The 25559-nt window shown below is 30.5% G+C and overlaps 2 protein-coding genes across 2 annotated transcripts; one reads left to right on the top strand and one right to left on the bottom strand.

The window, feature by feature from the left end:
- The first annotated feature begins 9525 nt into the window (after positions 1-9525).
- LOC101256378 (protein SOB FIVE-LIKE 5-like) lies at positions 9526-11226 on the top strand. The gene is made up of 4 exons (XM_004238035.5): positions 9526-10132; positions 10208-10276; positions 10524-10599; positions 10939-11226. The coding sequence occupies exons 1-4, from the start codon at positions 9740-9742 to the stop codon at positions 10965-10967; spliced, it is 567 nt and encodes a 188-aa protein (XP_004238083.2). The 5' UTR covers positions 9526-9739; the 3' UTR covers positions 10968-11226.
- A 6721-nt stretch (positions 11227-17947) lies between these two features.
- Positions 17948-25105, bottom strand: LOC101256087 (WD repeat-containing protein PCN). Its single transcript, XM_004238033.5, has 11 exons — positions 24805-25105; positions 24581-24721; positions 23860-24166; positions 23716-23779; positions 23467-23580; positions 23181-23343; positions 21393-21546; positions 20680-21245; positions 19708-19889; positions 19300-19560; positions 17948-18490 (listed from the first exon to the last, which is right to left on the bottom strand). Exons 1-11 carry the CDS (start codon positions 24964-24966, stop codon positions 18175-18177), a joined length of 2430 nt encoding a protein of 809 aa, XP_004238081.1. The 5' UTR covers positions 24967-25105; the 3' UTR covers positions 17948-18174.
- Positions 25106-25559: the final 454 nt, after the last annotated feature.

Raw genomic sequence — 25559 nt, 5'->3', positions numbered from 1 at the left:
ATACCCCGACGCTCCCTTTCAAAAAAAAAAATTAAAATTTTCTTTTTAAAAAAATCAATTTATTTTGTTACTACACCCAAACTAGCCCCTCCCCCAACAAAAATGAAATAAAAATAACAACCTAAAATTTTGTTTTTGAAAAACAGTTCAAGTTAGATTTTTTCGATACTTTATTCCCGCTCAACTTCTAACTGTCTCGTTAAACAAAAAAAAATTACTTGTGAAACCTGGATTTATATTTACTTTGTGCCATACAATCAATGGTTTTTATATATGCGCTTGTTGGTTGCAAAGATACAAATTAAGTTGTCTGGATTATCAAGAAGTCCCATTTTGATTATACAGATCAAACAATTTATCCTGCTTTAGCTTATGACTATCTTGAATTCTCATATCTTACGTGCTTGTTTGTTTCGGTTGTTTGGGCATCATGAAGTTTTTGGTCAACTTCAAACGGCCATAACTCCTATTTCAGAATGATTTAGTTGTAGTTTCAGATATGATTAGATAATTTTTGGAATGATCTTTTCAACACCGCTGAATTTGTGCGATTGCGAGTTCATATGAATGTGTTATGCATGCCCTTTGGAGGAGGTTGGGCTGTAAGAATAAAGAAAGTCCAACTTGAATTTTGAAAGGGCAGTTTGTTCTTTTCCTTGCCCTATTAATTTATTTTGTTTTTGGTAATTAATTAGGGGTATAAGCTGAATTAGATCATTTTTCACTTTTACCAAAAGAGTTAAGGTTTTGAGAGAAGAGAAAAGAAGAGGAGTAAAAAGGGAAAAGGGAAGAAAGTTCAAGACTTGTCAAGAACGTTCGAGAATCGCTTGTGGATTTCGTCAAGGGTTGATCCCTACGAGGTATATGAGCTACCATAGTGTTGGGTTAATTCATCCACACGTCAATCATGTTATTTTCAACGTAATTTCACTCTTGAAATTTAAGGCCTTAAGTTCTTGAAAAGTGTTCTTGAAGCTTCCTTATCGATGAAGTTTTGCTGTTAAGATTCTACTTGGGTCAACTTTAGATAACCATATCTCTTAGGAAATTAAGAGTTGCGTGTGCCATAACTTATCTAGTTAAAGGTAATCAAATCTACTTTTTAACGCCACCAATTTCAAGTTAATTCGATTTCTGAGTAAAAAGTTATGACTATTTTACTAACCTACACAGTGTTGTCACGAATAGCCGCCAAAAAACATGAAAAAGGGTTGTTTTTGTTTTTATCTCCAAAAAAACCCTAAACGATTTATCGACTATTAAAAGGTTCAAAAAATCAAATTTTCATCTGTACTAATGAAAATCATAAATTCTTGGCTATAGTGATTTCAAGAAACTAATTCAAGAATCTTAGAAAAGTTTTCTTGATCATTTACCTTCAACCTAGGATTTCAAGGTTTCTATTTAAGTTCTTATTCAAGATTCTTGTTTTTCTATCTAAAATCATTCTTAAACATCATGAGATATTCTGTATCACAGATCATGACCATTGATTTTATAATTCAATTCAAGGAAAGTCAAGAGTCAAGTCAACAAGTTGAAAGTCAAGTCAAGAAGTCAATAGCTAAGTCAAGATAAGTTCTTACAGTTTTTCAAAAGTCTTTTACAAACGTTTTAACTTTTTTTTAACACTTGAGTTTTGAGTTCATTGAAGAGTAAAGTTAAAGTTCAGTTCTTCAAAAGTATATGGGGACTATGTATTCCCAAAGAATTTAAAATGTTTTTACATTTAAACAAGGAAACTTTGATTTTCAAAAGAGCCATTGAGCTACTTTTTCATTAAAGAGCCTTTGGTCTAATTTTTCAGTAAAGAACTTTTGAGCTAATCGTTGTTATAGAGATATATCTTTATAAAATTGTAGAAGTACCTCTTTATATAACAATAATATTTATAAGGATTTTTCTTTTGTCGAACGAAATTAAAGCAAAACCAAATCAATTGCTCTATTGTACGCAATTCTTGAACGACATGTCTGCTCTAGTTGCGTGCTTATAGCCAACGATTTTCTCCTTGAAATGTTGGACCCACTTCAATACTTTGATTATTTTACTTTCTTTTTAAAAAAAATATGTTGTACACAATAATGTACAGTTTAATATATTTAAAGATCATACAAAAAATTTTGTTTACTCTTCAAATTTCATTTTGCCACATAAACTGAGACAGAAAAAGTAACATAATTTATTTAAAATAACGTAAAAATTACTCAAAATTACAATAATTAATAACTTCAAATATTTTTAAAAACATATCAAATATTTAATTGACTCTCTAAATTTTATTTATATTAAATAAATTACAAAAATAAAATAAACATATATTAGGCTCGTGCCTGCGCATAGGCTCCTATGTCTAGTATTGAATATGGGAATCCAAGATATCCAAATATCAGGGCCGAAAGAATACGAATCCAATAATTAATTTTGGGTAATTTAAATCTATTCAAAGAATTTTGGTATTTAATATTGAAATTAGTATAAAAGAGGAGTTAAAATGGAAACTTTTTGTTGACATAAGATACTCAAGCACATGGCTTTGGAACAGCACACGTGTGGCCATCAACTAAACCAAGTCAGTATTCAGTACGATGCTGGTCCACCTCAGTTTTTTTATTAAAAAAAAAATTAAAAAAATCTAAATTTTACTAAAAAAAATTAAAAATAGAAAAATCGAGGGATAATGAAAATTGAAAAAGATATATATTATGGAATGGTTGTGAGATATTTTTATTTTGTTTATTATAAAAGAATAATTAAAATTGTTACAGTTAAGCAAATCTAGTTCGACTTGTACTATTCTATACTGGTCCCAACGATTCAAATTCCGACACTAGAGTTTATAGCCATGTGAGTAGCTAAATGATAAGACAACAGATTTTGGTCCCGTTATCAAATATATATTCAATGATTGTAATTTTTTCAAAATAATGTAACCAACTCTTCAAGCTATATTTCATTACATAATGAGTAGAAGTTAGTAGAAGATTTTTAGACCTCTCATAAACTTAATTTAAAATAGATACCAAATGTACTTTATATTAATATGTTAAGCAGATAGAAAGAGATATTATTGGAAGATTAATGAGTTGTAATCTTAAATATTTTAATGATTAAATAATTTAAGATTTTACTTAAAGGTCGAAGTTGTCGCTGACTCGCGAATAATTATTAAAAAATGTCTTTATATTAAAATATTATTTTAGCGTTTTGATGATTCCTACCTACCTTATTGACGATAATTTCTGCATTTATTGTTATCGTCTTTATTGTTGTTGCTCCGATAGATATTGTTGGTATTGTCAACATGATTTAGGGATTCAACTTATAAGGGACCAAATGTTGAGTCCCACATCTGATATTTTTATAAGATTTTGAGAAACGAGCTTGAGTTTGCGACAAAGCTAAACTCAAAGCTCATTTTTTTATTATAATATTAAAGTTAGATCCACTCGAACTTTATATGTTAGATCCCCGTCGTATAATTTTTTATGCACATTTTTTTCCCCTATTTTTCTCAAAGGGACATAATTAAGTAAATTGTTTTGTGCGTAAAATGGTGAATTTTGGTTGTCACAACTCATACTGAAAACGATAGTCCCACCTTATTGTTAGGTCCACTTTCACATTTATTGTTCAGATGCCACTATACTCTTCTACATTTAGACCCAAATTGTTAATCCAATTATAGATAATAATTTTATAATTAGTTTCATTTGTTTTTTATTTTCTACAAATAAAGAATATTAATTAAAAAAATCATATGCATGAGTTCATTTTGCTATATACGTATCCAATTCTTGTCCACTTAATGTCTAGAAATCATTTAGATTTGTATATCTAGACTTCTTGTGTAATGTTATTGAAATGAATATTCAAAAATCGTCTGTATTTAGACAAAGCAAACTCATTGAAGAAAATAAAATCAATATATATTCAGTCCAAAATTATTTTCTATTGAATATATGTTCTAACTTCTAAGAACTCAAACCTCACTCTAAATGATAAAGGACCATTTTAATTTAGATATGAATGTTAACATAAATGGATATTATTTTTACTAGTAGAACAAGGGGGACTTAATATTTATTTTTTCAATTCAAATTATGGTATATGTGAGATTTGACTCACTTGATGTGGACTTTGGTGTTTGTCTTAACCTAGCTTTTTTGGTCACCATTGGAAGAAAAAAAAAATATGTGTTTTGCTATGACTTGTTAGAGTGTGACTTTTACAAAGTGAGTTTGAAAATATTGCAAATAATGACAAGTGAAGGGTTGATAAATCTTAAACTTAACCTTTTCCAAGGGACCACATAAGATTGGCAAAGCCAAGTCTTTTTGCTTCATTGCCCATACTTTTCATCATCACTCTTTGCTGGTTAAAAGTCAATGCAATATAAACTTGATAGCTTTGTAAATCAATCATCTTATAGAACATACTTCCAATTTTTTTTCAACTTTATAAAATTAAAGTTGACTTCATGCTCTTATGGAGTAAAATTGGATAAAAGACTAGGTCAAAAAGTTCCCCAATTATGTTCTTGGAGTTGATCGAATTAGACAGAGTCGATTCATAGAAATAAATTCACAATTTTAACTTGATAGGTTCAATCTTTAAACTTATGTTCTCGGTATTTTTTTCACTATATTTCTAAAATTATTGGTTGAATATATATATTACTATTTGTTAGAAAATTTTATTATTTTTATTTACTTTTATAAATTTTGAACTCAAATCTTCCACTGTCAGTCCATACCTTCCGTTTCTCGTCAGACTAGGACTATGACAACCACTTTTTGTCGATTAGGCGCACGCTACGTCCATCCGTCACATACCTAATATCGATTCGAAAAATTAGCTCGTAAAATTAAAAAGTTGATAATCGATTTTTTTTTATTTTCACTTGATGTCTTTTTTGTTGGATTGATTGATATACCTAACTAGCATTTGATTATATATTTTGAAAATAATAAAAGATTATCTTTATATTTACGTGTCGCTATGAAATTTGATCTCTTCAAATATTTTCATGCTTCCAAAAATAGGCTTTTGGAACTGTCTCACAAAAATATAAAAGAAAAATTCCAAGTAAAATATGCATGTTCAAAATGTTTAAAAAACGGAAAATAAACAGATGTAACGCGGAAGCTAACAAAGCAAAGCTCGAAAGATCATGAGTAAGAAGACAAATGAGAAATATACCAAAAGACACAAAGATTTAACGTGGTTCGATCAATCGGCCTAAGTCCACAAAAGGAGATGAAGCAATCTCTATAATTATGAAAGTACAAAAAATATTGAAAGAAACAACATCAACCAATTCACACGAAATACAAGGAGACTCACAAAATTCTCACCCATAATCGCAACTCTCAAAACCCTAGGACTGGAAAATGACTATTCGAAATATTAAAACTTTTTTCCAAAAGAAAAACTTACTTATTATAAGAAATCAGAGCAAATAACCTCAACACTAAATTCACAACGTTAAAAACTCAAAATATTAGATTTTAAACTTCGACTTCAAAATTTATGACCAAGTGAACTTATAAAATGCTAGTGTAATGAGTTCCATAGAAGTGGTTAAACAAATATTTGAAAAAAAGGGAGAAATATATTAGGATAATTTTGAGATAAGAAAACAAAGGACTAAAAAATAGGAAGAGTACAAATGCTAGTGGGTTAAATCATACAAAAATAAAAAAGTGGGGGTTGGTTTTGGGCGGGGAAGAAGCCAGCAAATAGCATGTGCAAATAAAATTAGAGTCTGGGACCAAATGACTTAAAAAGTATACCCACCCCCCACCCCCACCCCACCCCCTCTATAGAACCAATTCAACAAAATGTTTATTTTTACGATCTCATAATTTTAGACTTATATGAACTACCTTTTTGCCCTATAATAATGACATGATTTTTGGGACACCTATATATCTTTCTCCTTGGTGTGAATGATTTACTGTTTCTTCTTAGGCCGGCACACTCTGTGCTGCTTCTTTATTATATATACGACTCCGTTCGTTCTAATTTATTCGAATGTAATTTGATTGAATATAGAGTTTAAGATATATGAAAAGATTTCAATTCGACTTTTTACTAAATATATGAAATTCAAGATGGATAAAATGTTGATGGTCTTATTAAATATTTGTAATATGTCGATTAAAATAGAAGTATGTTAGGTGAAGTATAATTTTATAACGATGATATTCGAATTGGAATTTGTTGGACGCATACCTCAATTTAGTATAAAGTGTAGAGTATAGTTGCACTTTGTGTTACTTTTAAGTTGTAAAAGTATCTACGTTCTAACCTTATATATAAATAGAGATATTTACTCTGCCTAGACTGTAGTACTGGAGTAGTATATTCATGTAGAGTGAAAGGTGATTGTTCATCGATTAGATATTCTTTGTTGGAATATTTTCAAAATTGAATATTCTTTATCAAAATATTATTTTGAGTGTATAAAAAAATTGCAATGTGTATATAGGCACAATCAGAATTTCAAAATTAGAATATTTCATTGTTGTATATGGTTTAGAGAAAAAAAAAAGAATGCATGAATTCACGTGAACTCCACCTTAATGTGCTTCTATGAATAGGTAAAAAATAACCCTGATGTTGAATTTATTATGATCAGTAAATCTTTTGTTTTCTTTGGTTTCTTGATTTTGCATAAAGATCAAGATTGTGACGTATTGTGTTATAATAGCTCAATAATCATATGTACCATTATTTACCTAATGATGTGCAATTAATCCGTTCATTGGTTTAGAAGCAAGTTATTTCAAGATTAGTTATTTTAAAATTAGTTATTCTGAAATAATTTATATCACCATGTATATGGGATAACATATTTCATTACTATCGTATAAATGATGAGATAAGTTATCTTACACATGACAACCAAACAGAATATGAAAAAATTTATCCCATCAATATTTTCTTATCCAATCACTAATTAACTTTATCTTTCACACCAAACCACCCAAAAACTTTTCAAGAATTAGCATTTATAGTTTGTTAGAATAGAAGATTATCAATAAAGTCAAGAAGACTATTCAGTGGTGGAAACACCTAAGTACTTGTCTATGCATGTGTTTGTAAATCAATTTTTTTTAACAAAACAATATGTAAATATTCAAAACGCAAAATTACAAAGGTAAAATGAATTTAAATAAAGCTTTAAAACCAACATAATCATAATTAAACACGTCTTAACATATAAAGTGTAATTGAGGAAATAGATCTAAATATATCGCTTCAATAAATTTTGCGTTGCTATGATGATCTTAGTCAATAACATGTATCGTTTGTTATGGACTTGTATTTCTATGCCACATCAAACCTCAAAAGTACACTATCATGTGAATTTAAGTAAGTACTTTTTGTTAATCTCTTTACTTTTTTTTTTCAATTTCAATTTACGATAATTTATTTAAAATGTCATATACACCTTATCGACCTACCCTCACGGGTTACACACATATGAAACTGTGGACAAAGAAAAAACTTGTAAACTCTGCAAAGACCAAGCCTCCAATTAAGACCAATTTAGTAAAACAAACAAAAATTGATTACTTATTTTTAATTTTTTTTTAAAAATGTTGCTATTGTGTCAGCAATAAGTGATCCAAGAAAAAAGGTTCAATTGACTCTTCATTAATTTGGTCATATATAGTAGAATTGCCTACACTTTATAGAGCAGCTTACTGACTCACTTGCCTTGTTTTATGTTGCTCAAAATCTTGTTAGTATTATATTTTTTAAAAATTGATTTAATTAATTTTTATAATTAAATCATAATTTTTATATATATTAATACTATTAAAAATATATCATGAATAAAAATTATAAACAGGATAAATATTTGTCAGAGTTTAAATAGATTTGCAGATAATTCTGAACTTCAATCCCAATGACGAAAAAAAGTATTCTTACTAACGTTGTGAATACATAATATGAACAGAATCAAATATTATCCACTAAGTTTGGAATTTTATTGCATGTGAATTGTGATGATATACTAAGACTACAGTTTCATCTCATTCTTTATAAATTTGCTATATTATAATAACTCTTTTAATACAAGAATGATCTCTTAATTTAAAGTTCCTTTGACGCTCATACGACGCATGCTACTTTCTTTTTTTTGTTAATGAAATTTACAATCAACGAAGAAAATTGACTTTTTAAAAGTATTTTTTTAATTTAATTTATGTAACATATTTTTTATTTAGAGGATTTAAAAAAGAGTTATACATTCTAGATTTAGTAAGTAATAATTTGATTCTATAATGACAAATTTATCTTGTCACACAAATATATATGACTTATTTTAAATTACTAGCCTCAAAAGGTTTATTTATATTATTAAATTCAAATAACATCATACTTTCTCTATCCCATATTAGATGAGTATCTTACTATAAAGATTTATCTCATATTACTTGAGCACTTACTAAATCTAGATACAATTAATTATTGTTTTCTATTTTAACTATATCATTAATATGACGTTTTTAAAGTTTAAATAATTTTGAAGATCTAAGAATTTCTTTTTTTAAAAAAGCTAATTAATATAAACAAAAAGTAAAATAATAAAATTAATTAATGTATTGCTAATAACTTATCAATCGAGTAAAGTAAAAAATTTCTATCTAATATAAAATGAGTGAAATATAAAGTAAAACGAGAATATAACAAGTATTTGTTAAATAACTTTCTAAAAGATCAATCCTAACATTATTAGTTGTACCATTTACTCTTGTTACTGTCTAGATAAATCTGACCCCTACCCCTATATTCCCAATCCAATAAATATCCCTTTTTAATATTGATGTGGTAAATATTCAAAGTATCACCAACTCCAACAAAAAAAAAAAATTAAAATATTATTTTTATGCATTTCGTTTAACAATAGTTATTTATTATATTATATTAGAATATATAATCATATTTGTTCATTTTATGAAATTAATAAAAAAAATTTGTTAAATTTTTTCAAATATTATATTTATTATATTCAAAAGATAATACAATAAAATTATTCTTTTATTCATAATTTGTTTTAAAAATGTACAAGATTAATAGCCGATTTTACCCTCTCTAGAAATCCTTTTGCTCTTTTGGTGATTCGAGCTCGTAACCTTCGAATTGAAAATGAGAGATACATATCATTCGAGCAATTCTCTCTCGTTAATAGTAGACAAATATTATTGGCCAGACAGAGTAAAAATAAAATGGAGTGTGGTAAATAAGAAAGCACAATATGCAAGGGAATAGTTGGCATTTGCTGGATGGCTGTTGCACAAATATTGTTGAACATATGATTTTCTTGCAATCACCATGTTGTACCAATATCACTTGCAACTTGCCAAAAACTCATTTCCCCACCCCCACCCCCACCCACCCACCCACCCCTACCCCATAACTAAAGCCAACTGGCAAATTTTGATCCTTCACAAAATTGAGAAAAAAACTAAGGCCCAAAGGATAAAGCAAAGGACAAAGCTAGTCTACTATTGAGTGTGCTAACTTTGGTTTTATTATACACCTTACTTCTTCTCTTTCTCCACTTATAAATACACAAACCAATAATCACAATAAAACACACATTAATTTTTTTTTCTTTTAAAAAAAAAAAAAACAAACAAAACCCTTTATTTTTCTTCCTCTGTTTTTTCAAGAAACACCAAAAAAAAAAATACAAATTTTTTTTTCCAAATATTCAAGAATGAATTTTTCAGGTTCTGAATGTAGCAGTGGCTGTGAATCTGGATGGACAATGTACTTAGATCAATTTTCAGAAGATCAATACAACAATAACAGAAGAGATATTAGCCATAATAATATTCCTCCATATGGTATTAATTATAAAACAGAGTATGTTAATGATGATGAAGAAGAAGAAGATGAAGATATGTCTATGGTTTCTGATGCTTCTTCTGGTCCACCACATTTTCATGAAGATTATTGTTTTGATGAAAATGGATATATTTTTTATCCATCTGCTTCTCAAAACACTCAAAAAAATAAAGAAAAGAGGAAAATTAATGAACAAAAAGTCAAAAAACAGAGTATTTATCTTGATGACACTGCTAGTTCTCCTTTTTCTAATTTCCCTAAGGTAATAAACTTTGTCACTATAACAATTTTTTTTTTTTTTGATATTTACCCTTTTTTGTATTTATATTTTTTTCAGGATGAAAGATGTTATAATGATAGAACTTCCATGGAGATGGTAACTGGTTTCTCTGAAACACATTCAAAGGTTATTTCTTCTTATATCATTTTTTCAATCTTTCGGAGACATTGTCTTTATTTTTATCCGCTAAAAGTAAGGTTGCGTATACAATACGCTATTCAGATCTTATAGTAATAAGATTATACTGAATATATCATTATTATTATTATTATTGTTATAGACATAAAACTGTGCTTGTCAGATCTCACGATAATTTGTGAAATTACACTGAATATATAGATTATTGACAATGAGAATATGTTATTCTATTCAGGGTAAATCTGTTTTGGGAAAACATTTTGGATTCTTGAAAACATCTGTGAGTGGAAGAACTTCATCAGAAAAATCTAGTAAGTAAAAAGGTCCTATTTTGTTCTTGATACTATAATAATAATAATAATAAATACATCTCAATCTCAAAGCTAAATTATAATTTAGATTTGATAATACAAATTTTCTCTATCCATATTTTATGTCGTTTTATTTAAGCTCGTTTCAGTTCAATAGTATTACAAAACATTACCCAAACATATATATTTTACTAGCTAGACCAAAAATAAATGTCGTAACATGACTTAAACTTAATCTCAAGTAATGTACATATTTATCTTGTATTATGTCTTATTATTTTCACTAGATATTTTTTTTTTCAAAATTTAATGTATTTTTTGTAATTGTTTTTTTATCAGGTGGATTGAAGGGAAGAAAGAGGCAATAAGAATTGGCAAAAAAGTATATTTTTTTCAGTGTCTGTAAGCAGCAGTTGAAGAGAGTAAAAGATTTGATGTTTGAGGGGTGAATAGGGGGGGCATGAAAAAAATGGAAAAAAAAACTTTAGATTTTTGAGGATCTTATTTTATCCTCTTTTTTTTTTTATAATTTTTTTTTAATCTTTCTTCCTAGTTATTTTTCCTGTCTATGTAGTGGGAAACAACAGGAAAACATAAATGTCAAAAAAAAAAAACTTTATTTTATTATCTCTTTCCCACACCAAACAGAAGTCAGGAGAAAAAATAATTAATATTTAGTCCATAATATTCATTTCTTTACAGTTTTATTTATTACATTATCTCATAATTTAATTCTTCAACAAATAATTTTAACATATCTGTATAAATTTTAAAAAATGGAAATTATATATTATTCTTTTATTGTTGTAACTGTGAGAATTGCCAGCCTAGCTGAGGGAATTTGATGAACTGATTGAGTTGGTTCAAAATTGATAATGTAATATACTCAAAACATTGTGAATAATGAAATATTGATCCCTTTCAAGTTTCATTTTCTACCAAAAATGAACAACCCCACCTAGTTTTATGACAGCTGTCTACTAAAATTATGATCCATGTATAATTTTGGAGGTGCAATTATTAGTTTTTGTACCTTGTTTAATAGCTGATTTAGTGGTGAGTTATGTAGATATTAAATTATTTTTAAGCAATATATGATACTATTTAATTAGAAAGTAAGTTATTTATATAAAAATTAATGTTGTGTTTAATTATCTGCAATTTAGGAATTCATTATCATTAACATAAGTATAAATAGTGAAGGTAGTTATATTTTATGTAGAACAGAAAGTTAAATAACCAATACAGATATAATTAGCTCGATTTTGCTATAATTAATTTTTATATTGGTGTTACTCGTATAACTGTAACCAAGTATTAAACGACAATAAAAATTATGATAAAATAGTATTTCTTCATTTTTAATATTGAGATTTTGGATTCGAATCCAATTAGATACAGATATGGAATCACTTTTGTTACTAAGCATAGCATTTTCCTATTTTTGAATTTAGTTATACTTTAATGAGAATACTGAATATGTGATAAGTGATAGGAAAAAATTTATTGATTTCATTTTAATTTTGCTTCTTTTCTTTTTTTTTTTTTTTTTACCTCACCTAAATCTTTAAATATTGAAGATCTTATGATATTAAAAGAATTTGCCACCCATATCTTGGAGCATGACATAGATTTCAAGAAAAAGACAAGAGATCCAGCTATGTGTCCTAAATGCTGACAATTTCCCTTCTTGGTACACTAATAATTTTCACAAATTTTGAAATTATTGAAAATTGTTATGTGGATTTGTTGCTCAAATTAGAATGAATTAATTGGTAAGGTTAATTATTTCTTTTATACCTAGCTAGCTTTTTCCAATAATTATTGTTGAAGGGTTTGATATTCTCCAATCTCCATGTGTTACATCTTAATCCAACAAAATGTACTTGTTACACAATTGCCACATGTTGTTACACAAATTAAAACAAAAAATATTAAATGAGAAATACCAGATGTCACCTTTCATATGTAGGTAGATATTCTTGCAGCTTCCATGTGATTGAAGGTGCCCTTTGTCTATGCTTATTTAATGTGTGGCTTAGGGTTTTCTAAAACATTGTGTTAATTAAAACCCTAATTAATGCATGCTTCATATACCTATCTTATCCGATTTTTCAAAATTTACTGATCTGACAAATTCAAATATTCATATATAAACAATACATTCAAAGGAAAAACGCTATTAATAAAAAAAAATATTATATAGCTCGAAAATTATATTCATTCATCCTACCCCACCTTCCTAATATATACTTTAATGTTGCCTCAAAAAAACTCCCAAAATTAAGTCATGATAGATTATAGAAGGTTGTTATTTTTTTATTCATGAATAGTTGAGTATATATTCCAAAAAAAGGCATACCAAATTTGAATTCTCTAGTCATTGATTAATTTAATGAAATGTAACAAGAATTTAACTTATATATATTAAAATATTGTGAAATTATTAACATGCTATAACAAATTAAATTACTCTATAACTAATCTAACACTATTTACATTCCTTATAACTATAATCTCTTGTCAAATTGGATTGTATATTATAGTCGAAATAAACCACAATGCCAATAAAGGGTAGTTAGAGTTATATACAATAATATATTCAAAGAACGATAGAATGTTCACAGATTTTATCTTTATTTTTATGAGACAGAAGTTATTGTTAATATATTTTACCTCAAAAAAGTTTTCGAAGCAGAGTTACGAAAAAATGATTTAAATTACGATCGAAGAATTATTGAAAAGATATTACATGTTATCTTTTCATGTATAATGATCATACAAATTAGCAATAATTGTGGAGAAGTTGCATGGTTGCATAGTTATGTTAGATGAGAAGTAGCTATCAACTTGATTTCAATGGAAACTTGTGGTGCATATTATTCTTTATTTATAACAAAATTTTGTTGTTTTCTTTATTAACTTGTTCTGTTTTAAGTCAAAAGCTTCCTCAGATGCTGACACAAATGTTTGTACATATTATGTTAAAAAAATAAGTAATAATAATAATATTGAAGGAAAAAAAAAAAGCAAAGAGTTAGGCCTTGTTATTGCTTACACACAATTATATTATTATTTTATTTTAAAAAGTAGTCAATAATTCATGCGCACACGTGCACTTATAAGTGTTTAAACTTTTTTTTTAAAAGGATAAATACAAAGTTTTGATGAATATTTAAAGAGGAGAAAAAACACTAATCTTCACCAATCTACAATTATTTATTTAGTATAATAATTAATTAGTATGACTTGGTAAATGAACATGTGAAATGGGAAGAAACATAGTAGCTACTAGGACAATAAAAATATTAAAACAACCTAAATTATATGCCTTCTACCAATACTATAAAAGTTTTTATATACCGGATCGTTTAAATTTGTATCGAGTAAGATTTATTAAAGGATAGAAATGTTTTTATTATGATTTTTGAAATATAATTATGGGATTCAAATGACTTCTGATTGAACATGAGATAATTACTTATTTTGATTTTACCGTCATCTTAAGTGAAACTAGAGGTGACGAATAAGTGAATCTAACTAAATTTGAGCACGTCAAAATAAGTTAAGTTTATAAATAGAAAGATGAAGATGAGTTGAAACAGACTAAAACATGGATCACAAATCAACCTTACTAATTCTTACTGAATTTTAATGGCTTTATTTATTCTTTTATAAATTTTTAATACCTAATACAATATAATTTTTCTTTATTATGTACTCCATAAAATACCAAATTTAATGGACTAAAATTAAGTGAATTAGGTTGAAATATGTCGAACTAATATATATTACGGTTCAATAATCAAATCATACTTAAACTAACCATAGGTTAATTTTGTCAACTTAGTGGAAGATAAGTATGAAAAAGGTCATTTAAAAGAAATATTTTTATAGAGTCCCAATTAGTAAAAATTGAACACAATACTTCAATCCGCATTTTAGGGCGGATTTTGGGATTCCATGGTAGGAATCTTGCCAACTTGGTTGCTCAAATTAAAAAAATTATGAAAAAAAACAAACTTAACTTCTTAAATAATAAAAAGTTTAAAGTTTATCAAGAAAAAATTAGTGAAACAAAATGGAAAGAACACTTTGTAAGAGAAACTATTTACTACCTTACAAAAATATTTATATATTCTGATGACAAAACATACGGTAAAAAGACTAGTTCAATTGCCATAATAATATTATTTTTATAGTATATAAATGTCATCAGAGTATTTATATACTTTAATGGTATCAAGGATGAAAAAATTGTGATTCAATAAATAGAATAAGAGACGGTCAGGTAAATAATTTAGGGCATGAGTCCAATCAGGAATCATGATAAATATATTGAATGGGTCCGATTTGAGTAAATACTTTGCCTAACATACTAAATTTGTATAGTTTTCTACCCAACCATTTATTATGCCAATTTTTTCATAGATTTAACTTATATACATTTACGACCATACATAATTATTATCACATTAATTGAATTTTCAAAATGGAAACAAAATTCCTCATTTCATGGATCTTGAAACCAAATAGAAGTGCCCCACACTCCTCCACAAAGAGATATAAGAGATACAAAATGGATTAAAGTGCAAGAATGTTTTTAAGTATACCTTAAACATGAGTTGCTTAATAATCAATGTTTAGAATGTTTAACATCAAATCATAAGAAAATGAGAGGACATGAGTAGCTAGGGTTGGGGGGTATTAAATTATGTTGTCAACTTGCACAGTGTTTGGAGCCATGAAAGAAGAGCACCAGGTTAATAATATGGTTGGTCCTAAATTTACAAGTGAAAGTGACAAATTGGACCCCATTCATGTGCTACTGATTGTTATAATAAACCTCTTTGTCTACCACTTTTTATTTTTGGAATGTTTGCGTAAATAGTTGGACAAATTTACTATTTACTTGTTTAGTTTATATATATATATAATAAATTATATGTTGATTATGCATAATCATACCCATATTATATATGAATCATACATTCGTCAGCTATATTTTAGTTTAATCATTGAATTTGACGATTTCAAAGTTTTTATTCTTTTTTCCTTAGTAATTGGGAAATATCTTAGTTTTTGTTGATTTCGTATCTCAGTTTGTCTATATATTTATCATTATTTAACCATTACAAACGCTCATTTCTCTTTCATTATAATGTTTTTCCTTTTTTTAATCATTTTAAAATTGTCCTACTTTTAGCACGATAGAAGTGTTCGATTATAGGCGGCTATAGCATGATTTTGATGTTTCAATGACTTAATTAATATGAATAACTCATAGAACTTTGGTTTTTCCAAGACTTATTCAAATGTTATTGTTCAACTTCAAAAATAAAATTAGTATAGAAACCTTTTTGTTCCAATAAAAAAGTAAAGTTTACAAAATTATAGAACAAACTTGTATATATAGCATCTGAAATGGGAGACAATTATAGGCAGACACAGATCCCTAGAACAACAAATCTTCTAAAAGTAATATATACCCAAAATTAAGGCTGTTTATGTGACAAGACAACTTAAAATACAGTATCCCCAATACTAACTAGAAAATGACCAACATTATAATTAGAATACGTACGACAATATGTCCAGTGAAATCTCACTTAATGAAGTTTGAAGAGAATAGAGTGTACAAAGACTTTATCATTAACTCGTAGTTATAGAAATGTTATTTTCAAAAGACCATCAACTCAAGTCACAAGTACGTAGATCATCATTATCTCGTGGAGATATAAAGTCTATAAAAAATAACAATAACATCTAATAATCGAAATACAATAATAAACATATAGTTTGAACTATAAGGATACAATTAGTACTACACACCAACTTTTATAAGGTATAAAACAACATGTTTACCCTCTTAACTTTCTAACCTTATAGGTGACTTTTACTTTATAATTTATTTAATAAAAGAGTCTTGGATTCAGTTGAAACCCCTTCGATAATTCCATTCCCTCTCTGCCAAAATATTTTCAGCAAAGATTTACATTAATGTTGATAAGGGTCAAAGTAGGCATGTGCACAAGGAAACAAGCAATCACATCAATATAATGCTTGTGATAGTAGCAAAGCAATTTGGGCATTCAAAAATGTATAAAGTTCACACCCTAACAAAGTGATTATATACCTAACAAAGATTATATAGCTCGAAATTTTTAATTAAGAATAATTGAATATTTGTACTTTATTATAATCTTGGTAAACTCGATTTTAATGTTAAGTTGAAGATAAATTCATAAACTTTAAATTTCGAGTCTGATTGTACCCAAGCTGCCTCATGATAAACTTGATCATTAATTGGGATTTCAATAATTGGACAAAGACAGTATATAGATGGATTGGTCTTTCCATAGTCATAGTGGCTAAAATATAAAAATTGCATCAGTTGAATTAGACACTTCAAATCAATGAATGACCAAACAATATATAATTTCTCATCTTTGGTCCCTCTAACAGCCTAATATATGTAACTGACAAGTTTGTATCAGAAAGAAATGCTAAATATGGAGGGGAATGAGCACTCAGCTAACCTTTCTTGCCACCCTTTCTAAACCTATTGAATTTGCATTTACTGACTTAAGGGTTTGGGGGTTAGGTAGAAAGGAAAATGTTTTTTCAAAAAATATAAATGTTTTTTTTTTTTGTGTTTGGTACGTAAGTAAAAATAAACAAATAGTAATACTTTTAAGATATTTATATGTAATCTGGATAAATATTATGGTAGTTGTGGTTATAGGGTGGTACGAATGAGTGCAATGGTGTACCCAGAATTTTTATGCAAAACTTTTCGTTAGTGATAGCACTTTTTAACCGTCAAGAGTGATGGTAAAACTAGAGTGTGCTGGAGGGTGGTGAACAAGGACATGAGCACGATCAATATAAAATATCATTTGTGGAACTTATTTTCCTTGTTTTCACCCCCAGAAAGTCATTTTCAAAAAAATTATTTTACTAAAAGATACTTTTAAAATTTTTTGAACATGAAACAATGAGCAAGGACAAATATTTTTCTCCATACCAATCATGCCCTTGATCCTTTCATCAATTATATATATTACAGGTTCGAATAAATTACATTGAGTTCATATAAAGTCTAAAAGTCATAAGCAACATTCTAAATTCACCCTTATAACCATATTTAATTGATTGAAATATTTTTAAAAACAAATTTCTTAAAAACGAAGAATATGACTTATCTATTAAAAAAGGAAAAAAAAAATTATTTGTTGGACTATTTCAGAAACGTCTACATCACGAATAAATGTTCTTGATACAATATTTTCTTCACATCCATCCAAACTTATTTATCAATCTGGCATTATGATAAAGAACAGGCAGATTGTATCCATTTAACTCTTGTATATAAAAATAATAAATGTATATTGAACTTCAAAATTGATTTCACAGGTTAACTTGACTATCAAAAGAATACATTACACAACATGCTTTCATCAGCACTTCCCCCAAGTGACAACAAATAAGAACCTAACACTGCAGATGGACTTGAATCGCCCCGCTAAATTTCCCTAGTAAAAATGAAACAAAAACCACCTGGCACGACACAAGTTATGTCCCGAAAATATGTCTGTGAACAGGTGTAGTATCAAAACTTTTAACGACTTGAATCCAAGGTTTGTCTATGATTAAGGTGGACGTTTTTGAAAGATGTCCAACAAATAAGACGGGGTCTCTGAAGGCATGAAACTCGAAATTCTTTCTACCATTGAGTTTCGTCTCCAGGTCACTTCCCTTTAACTTACGCTTCATACCTCCATTCACAAGAGTGCTATATAGCTTCTTTGAAGCCAAATCTTGACCATTGGCTAAGTCAGCCTCATCATCACCATCTACTGGCTTCCCAAAGTCAATCAAGCACATTGCCCTGTTGGTTAGATTATTAGCAGATATCATTATTATAGTGATCCAACACTGATACATAATAGAAGATTTAACACTTTATTTCCTTGTTATTTGACGTGACATAAAACATTACATGTCACTGAGACCAAAGGGAACAGAGCTATTGATATGTTTTCATTTGTCAGAGCAAAATACCAAGTGTTGTTGCATGCAGTATAATACTGAGAAACACAGAGCCACCAATAATCTTTTTATTATCAGTAAATATGAAAATAATCAGTAGAATAAAGCTAGAGACCAAGATGGTACTTGGCTGGAACAAAAGTGAGTCCCCTGCACAAAATAAAAGGGGATAATAACAGAGCCACTAATAATTGCTGGTGAAACTTAGAGCCATATACAGTTGCTGAATACTATGTTTTCCGGGTCCATTCAATAAGCTTCTAAGATAAACTTGAACATGTAATAAAGGTCACATGGTCATGTCAATATACTCAAATAGAGCTAAAAAGGAAAGAAAACGTTCATCGTTATAAATGCTTTTGGAATACTCAGAAACGAGGTAGCTGCCAAATGAACCATGTCATGCAAGGTAAAAGATTGCATCTCAACTCTGAGTATTTTTAGTTTTAGCCTAAAAGAAAAGAGTCTTATCCACCTTTGGGCTTACTTTTCTCTCAAAGAAGTGTAAACTCCATAATGAGACCTCTATAGGAATTACTAAGTGACTCTGATTTTCATTATGACCAAAGTGATTTTGATTTTTAAAAAGCAAGTAATAATAGTGACCACAATTATAAATACATCTGTCAAAAAAACAGTATAACCAACCTTGGACTATAGGCAATGACAGATGAAGAAGCAGAAGACGGTGGGAATGAAATCCCAATCACTTCTCCGGGAAATTCTTGATATCTTCTCGGCAGTGCAAATGTATTATGATTCGACCATTCCCCTAACTGCTTAGCTTCAACATCTAAGGCATATACCTGGTTCGAAGAAGTTGATACTATAAGCACATTGCTATTTTGAGGACTAAAACCACCAGCTGTGACCGAATGACCACCCAATCTTGATATAAACCAATGTTGCCTGCTCCATGAAAAAATTCATTCAGATCCAAAAGAAACGAGAATACAAAATGACCGTTCAAAGGATACGTAAATGATTTCTTAGATAGTTGAGGAGTCCCAAGGAAATGGAGAAGACATCTTAAAACAACAAAAAGCATGTTAATACCTCTGTGTCTCTAAATTAAATATATACACATCTCCAAAGCAGTTTATAGTAGCTAGCCATTGCCCGTCGATGCTGATGAACATTCTAGTTATGGGAGGTTCAGCAGGTAATAGTTCTTCAACATGCTCTTCACGACGAGGTGTAAAAACATGAACTAGTTCTGAGCTTCCTGCCTCCACCACCTAGAGACAAAGCTAAAACTTCAGAAAATGGCTCAGATTAAATTCATAGTCTAAATAAAAATAGCGAGTTTAACGTTTCAGATTTATCCGTAGCTTAAATATCAAACAATTCTTGCAAGCTATGGTCATAAGATTCACTCCCAAAGATGTCGGTCTTCAGAACTGCTGGCTGTGACCCCTCTCCCTTATCCTCACAACTCACACCTGCTGCCCCTTCTTCTGTCTGTTTACCCACTCCCTCACAGCCTCTTTCCAGTGCCTATCAACAGGCTATCACTATCATACCATCAATACTCCCACTTCCTGCTTCTAGATCTCCTCCATCATATCTTATGATGCAGTTTGGTGGTAGGATTGCAACACCAGGGAGAACCATGACAAGTTAGGTGGTCAGAGTTCAGGAAGGCGAGATTCAACGGCAGCAAAGGTGGTTAGTTCTATAGTCATGATCCTTAACCATGAGAACCTTACTTCCTACAACTTTTGTTTATCGATCCCTACTGTCCTAAAACTTTTGTTTATCGATCCCTACTGTCCTAAAACTTTTGTTTATCGATCCCTACTGTCCAAAAACTTTTGTTTATTGATCCCCACTGTCCTAAAACCTTTGTTTATCGATCCCTATGCTAAAACTTACTACTATGAATTTCTTAGTAAAGCCAAAGAGAAGATGGCAAGCTAACTCCCTGCAACTTAGGTGTGCAGTAAGACTCAAAATGTCCATTTTACTTCTATTTAAAAGTACAGTAGAAAATAAAAGAGAAGAAGGTAAACTGGACAAAGTACTGACATAGACCCTTCTGTCACACCCTGCTATCATCAACCGAGAAGAATCAGCACTGAAAACCATTGAATGGGCAAATGGCAGATCCAAAGGAAGATGACTTTTGTTGACTGCCCATGGACTCTTACTGGAAGCAATTCTCTTAAGCTCAAAAAGGCAGCATTTTACATGATCAGAAAAAGCAAAAAGGCCGCCAGAAGGAGAAACTGCACTACATGTTATTTTCCTTGGAGCTTTACACTTAACTCGGGCCACCAGATCTGTCTTAGCAGCTCCACCAGACACAGCTCGAACTAACAAAACATCAATCCAGTAGGAAGCTTGGATTAAGAGTAACGCAGCCTGATTAAATATTGTATTTACTGCAAGTTGTATATGCGGCCTCTGGGGTACAGGACAAATATCATGTGGAGAAAACTTGGTAAACTCCCTCGCAGAATACGCAAAAAGTTTAGTGTCATCACCACCCGAAATAAGCATCGGAACACCTAAATGTGCCCATTTATGGTAACTGGAATCAAGGAGCTTTGACCTAGATCGAGGTCTCTTTAAGTCCCGTTCAACTATGGTATCTGAAAGGAAAATGAAGATGATTAACAATAGAACAGAATAACAAATTCCAACAGACTGTACGAAGACAACTCTGCGAGAATCTAAAATTCAGTTAGAAGAAGGGGCAAAGGATCAATTTTACTATCAGAGGATACAAATGAACTAACCTTCGCGACTGATGGGTACAGCAATTGTCAAGGCCTTCACATCATGTGTGTGGGCCCTCACATGACTAATATAAACCCATTTCTTCATGACTCCGGAGGTTACATTTCCTTCGTTAGCCCCAGCAAAATCCACAGAGAGCTTATAAAGTACAACCTAAAAATCAGCAGCATACTGTCAGCAGCTATGGGAGAGGATGTTTGCCTGTCATCTCTGAACAATTATAAACTGCTGCACTTTTACTTGTCCACTATCCAAATAGATTTTTACTTTTCCTCCTCACTTTTAACGTATCAAGAAAAAAAATTATTTTTCCATGTTTTACCTCGGCATTAATTACTTATTCCCCTAACCACTTGCCCACACCTAATACTAAACATTAATTAATAGGGGTAGTGTGGTAAATAACCAACATCAATCATTATTTTCTTCATGCCTTGCCAATTCCAAATGTGACAAGTAAAAGTAAATGAAGGGAGAATACAAGACTCCTCAGTAAAATATTTAGTTGAAAAGATCATACACTGGAGAAAAAAAGGTAAGTACAGATTACTGCATAGTTATTGAAGCATGGTAACACCAGTGTTTCAAAAGGCATTCCTGGACATGCCTCAGGGTGGAGTGTAGCACAAAACGCACTAGGGAGATCTGTGGGGAGTTGAAGTATAATGAGGCATAAACCTTATCAATCTGAGCATACGCTTAGGCATTGAGTGAGTTTTTCTTTTGGGGCGTAAGCCCAAAAAATCTCTCCTAATTAAAATTGTTGAACAAGTTAAAAATTAATACCAAAACACGTGAAATTTCAACTTGTTATTAAATTTTTTGAAGTTACAAAAAAATTAAATCTAAATTTTTTTTATTGATAGACCTAATTTGTGTTCTCTCTCTTCATCTCTAAAGGGGTAAAGGGAAAATGCATAATATAAACCAAAATCACATTATCCTTCGAAACTTCAAATAGGAAGTTACGGAGGACACGAATTAGGGTGAAATGGTAGTAGGTAGAAGTGCGTCCATACAAGTAGGTAAGATGGTATTGTCTTGTTGTCAATACTAGTAGTTATAGTATTGCTCTTGTAGTTTCTTGTTCTTTGATTTCTGTTACCATCTGTTTCGTTTAGTTTGATTATATATAGCATTATTTTGTTGTAATATTATTCTGCTAATATCTGTTGCTTTGGTAACTGTTCTTTTCATAGATTGTTTTAGTCTAGAGTCGAGCTTATATCGGAAAAAGCTTCTCTACCTCTGAGGTCAGAGGTATGGTCTGCGTACACCCTCCCCAGATCCCACCTTGTGAAACTACATTAGGTATGTTGTGCAGGGAAAAGAGATTCTGACTATTTTCTTTGGGACGAAAAACTTAAGCCTGAAAACATTCTGAGAAGCTCTTAACATATGTGAAATTAACAAGATAAAACCAACAAAACATCACCAAAGATACTCCAAATAAGAATATTTTGTTGAAGGTGAACCTTTTTGTCGAAAAAGTGCATGTTAACAAAAGCTGCAAATGTATGCTCCGATGGAGGGTGGGGTCACTTTTCCCATGCAAAGCACACACAAGTAAACAGTACCGGCAGTGCTTGTTTCAAAAACGAACCAGTCATTTTCGGAACCAACACCAACCCAAGAATCTCGGACTAGCCATTTAGACCATCCAATTGGCTAAAATAAAAGGATGCACTGCATCATTATCTTAGTTACAACTTCTAAAATAGCAGGTGGACAAGCCCCTACAACTCCAACCAAAAGTTTCCTATTTCTAGGGGTTGACATTTATATACCTGACCATCAGAGCCAGCAGAAAACACCCTAGTATGGCTGGGAGATGCTGCTAAAGCATTTACGTCGCCTTTATGATTGGAAAGTGCATTCACAAGAGTCCCATGTTGGGTGTCCCAGAACTGAACACTCCCGGAACTATCGGCGCTGACGAGGGTACCACATCTGGAAACAATATGAAATTAAGGAAAAATTGGAACATCATATGGAACATTCTTAAAAAAGGGGAGAAATGAACTTCTTTTCTTCACATATATTTAATGCAAGCATTTCCAATTTAATTTTCACCTCAATGCAAGTAGCGACCATATGCATAATTCAGATCCACTACCCAGCCCTCCAAGACCAACTGATATCCTGTAGATTTCATGAGTTACTTCGGCATTCCAGCATCTTATAACCCTGCAAAGAAACAACTTCCATCAGAAAATTCACCATGGACATAATATAAAAAAGTAATTTCATGCCTCAACCTTTATGTCTTTTTGAGTTTTCATTAGAAATCAACTGGTAGGTTATATCAAAAATGAAACATACCCGTCACTACTCCCAGAAAATATCCTATTTGCATCAGAACTCCAAGTGACACTCAATGTACGTCCTATAAAAAAAAAAATACAACTCTATAATACCAAGTGACATTCACAAATGTGCTGTGACTCTTAAGGGTAGCTGTCTCACCCTTGACACTTGGTGATGATCTTTTGAAAGTTAAATTTTTATCATCATCGACTACATAGATTCTTACACGGCCATCGTCACAAGCAAATGCTATTCGGCTATTATCACTAGCATGATCCTCGTGAAGCTCTACAGAGTCATCACCATCTTCGCTTTCACTGCTGTCACTATCGCTGCTCTCACTATTTCTATGATTATCGTGCCCATTCTCACAATGCTTGGGAGACTGCTTTTGATTAAGGTGTGAATTACTGCATGGCTCCACAGCCATCTGCCATATAGCAACATCAATAGAATCTAACGCAATCTGCAAACAACCATAGAAACAACACCATTACTTGATTTAGATCAAAAAAACCATAAAGTGATTAAATAACAACAAACAGCTTAACAAAATGCAAAAAATGTCTTGTCTTCCGCGGGTAGTCAATTTTCACTAGGCCTACAATTCTATGTTAACTAGATAGGTTAAAAGGTACATTCTTTTCATCCGACCTCCTACACAGGAGCTAATAATCAATTCTGCCCCATTCCCTTATAATGGTCTCTAAGATTTCTGGTAAGCATAGCAAATGCAACTCTATCCAAGCATAAGCCACTTACTGGTAATAAAAATAGCTTAGAATAGTAGGAAATCTCCAAAGTACAGCAATAAAAAGCTCAACATTTGAAATGCCATTCAAGAAAAACAATAAAAGCAAAGATTATTTTTTTCACACACCTGTCTTAAATCAAAAAGGTCCCATTCAGAAACTGATCCATCAATACTGGAAGACAACAACCTTCCAGCAGGCGCACCACCGGAGCCCGACCGACACCAAACCAGCGAAGAAACCCTAGAATTTGGATTCCCGTGTATTGTCTAACCACAAAAAAAATCCAAAACTTCAATTCCCATGATAACCCGAAGAAGTATACAAATATAAGCAAAATACAAGTACGTACAAGCTGACAGTGCCAGCCGACTGATCCAGGAGAAACAAGCCAAATCTCAAGAGAACCGTCCTCACGTGCGGCGGCGACTTGAGAATCGTCGACGCTGGTAGCTAAGGCTACCACCGGTGATGGCTTCCACTCAACTGAGCTGCTCCGATGAACTTCGAGCATCTCCGAAGCTAAAGATTACAGCTTTTTGTGAAGAGTTTTTTCGACTGATTGGTGAAGGGGCAATGAAGAAGATGAGAAGTGAAAGGGGAAAAGAGAAGACAATAGGTCATTAGCGCCCACCGTACACGCTAGGTTTTCTCCGAGGGTTTAAGCGCCAACGGGTCGGTCGGGTATCATAGGATCCGCTTAGAAGAAACGGGTCAGTCAAAGTACTAATTTGATTTGACACCTAGTTTAAAAAACGAAAACTTAAAAAATAAATAAATAAATATTAATTTTATGCTTTTAAATTTAAAATATTCATTGTGTAAGCAATTTTCTCATCTTTGTCTAAGTACTTCATATTAAGTAAATTTTAGATTTTTTTTATAATTTAAAATAAATGAATTATTCAAAATGTATAAGAAAATTATTGAGATTTTTTTCCTCATTTGTTTTTCATTCTGTGAATGTTTTACTACTTTACATCTTCCAAGAGATTAATTTGAATACTAAAAAATTGTGAAAAATAGCCTTTAATTTAAAATTTATGTCCTTAATATTTTTCTTAAAGAGCCTCCAATAGTAATGAACTAGACGATGTATTGAGGTGC

The sequence above is a fragment of the Solanum lycopersicum genome, chromosome 4 (genome assembly GCF_036512215.1).
Source record: "Solanum lycopersicum chromosome 4, SLM_r2.1".
In the NCBI taxonomy this organism is placed as follows: domain Eukaryota; kingdom Viridiplantae; phylum Streptophyta; class Magnoliopsida; order Solanales; family Solanaceae; genus Solanum; species Solanum lycopersicum.
This window is presented reverse-complemented; position numbering and strand designations above follow the sequence as displayed.

Coding starts and splice junctions, on each gene's coding strand:
- LOC101256378 (XM_004238035.5), top strand. CDS start 9,740: ATGAATTTTTCAGGTTCTGAATGTAGCAGTGGCTGTGAATCTGGATGG. Junction 10,277..10,523: donor TCTCTGAAACACATTCAAAG/GTTATTTCTTCT, acceptor TATTCTATTCAG/GGTAAATCTGTTTTGGGAAA. Junction 10,600..10,938: donor AACTTCATCAGAAAAATCTA/GTAAGTAAAAAG, acceptor TTTTTTTATCAG/GTGGATTGAAGGGAAGAAAG.
- LOC101256087 (XM_004238033.5), bottom strand. CDS start 24,966: ATGCTCGAAGTTCATCGGAGCAGCTCAGTTGAGTGGAAGCCATCACCG. Junction 24,722..24,804: donor TCGGCTGGCACTGTCAGCTT/GTACGTACTTGT, acceptor TTTTGTGGTTAG/ACAATACACGGGAATCCAAA. Junction 19,890..20,679: donor GGTGTGACAGAAGGGTCTAT/GTCAGTACTTTG, acceptor CTTTGTCTCTAG/GTGGTGGAGGCAGGAAGCTC.